This window comes from Etheostoma cragini, chromosome 18, assembly GCF_013103735.1.
Source record: "Etheostoma cragini isolate CJK2018 chromosome 18, CSU_Ecrag_1.0, whole genome shotgun sequence".
NCBI lineage: Eukaryota > Metazoa > Chordata > Actinopteri > Perciformes > Percidae > Etheostoma > Etheostoma cragini.
In genome coordinates, this window is record NC_048424.1 from 21798848 (window position 1) to 21799607 (window position 760).

The window sequence follows — 760 nt, forward strand, 5'->3', positions numbered from 1 at the left end:
CCCCCCCCCCCCCCCCCCTCCCACTACAACCATTGATGAAAAAGCGGCTACATTCGTAGGTGCTAAGGCTACAGCAAATTTAGCACATTTACACTCAAACGCACCATACGTGATGTGGAAACAATACGGCTGCATAGTTGCAGAGATTGTGCTTTCATTTGTAACATAAAGTTAGTTTGTAACATTACTACACCGCTATTGACTGGTGGTGTACGACGGCAATATGCAATACATGAGCTAAAACGTCTTACTACGATGGGTTTACTATCCGAAAAACCATTAGTAAGAGGGTATCTTTGATAAGAGCAGTGGGTTAGACCTGAACGCCTCTGCAGCGTTTCTCCGTCCTACACATTTTTACTATCGGGTTTTAAGAGACTTACCCCAAAATGACCAATTCGCCGTATTTTACCGGGTCTTTAACGGGCACATCATCATCTCCGTCTTTTCTCGGTGAATTCATCAGATTGGACTGCTCCAGAAGAAAAAAAAAACGCGTCCAATGGCAATAATGGTGAGATAAAACAATGCTAACACACTCGAAACTGAAGGGAAGTGATTTGTGTTGTAGCCTTTCAAAGTTTGGGCACAGTTGGGCAAAGTTTTTCCCGACTTCTCGTTGTTTGTTTTATTGTTTTAATCCCGTAAAGGCGCATCTTTTCGTGGCTTTAATGCTAGTGTGTAGCTAACTAGTACCGCAACATATCTGTTCAGTAGCATAGGATACAACAACGGCTAACGGCAAGGAGTGGGGCATACC

The 760-nt window shown here is 43.6% G+C and overlaps 1 protein-coding gene across 1 annotated transcript in view; it reads right to left on the reverse strand.

The window, feature by feature from the left end:
* LOC117961344 (E3 ubiquitin-protein ligase pellino homolog 2) overlaps positions 1–760 on the reverse strand; it is an 11744-nt gene extending 10984 nt beyond the window's left edge. The window contains exon 1 of the mRNA XM_034899926.1: positions 384–760. Within this exon, the coding sequence (XP_034755817.1) occupies positions 384–463 (80 nt within the window). The 5' untranslated portion in view covers positions 464–760. The remainder of the gene's footprint in view (positions 1–383) is intronic.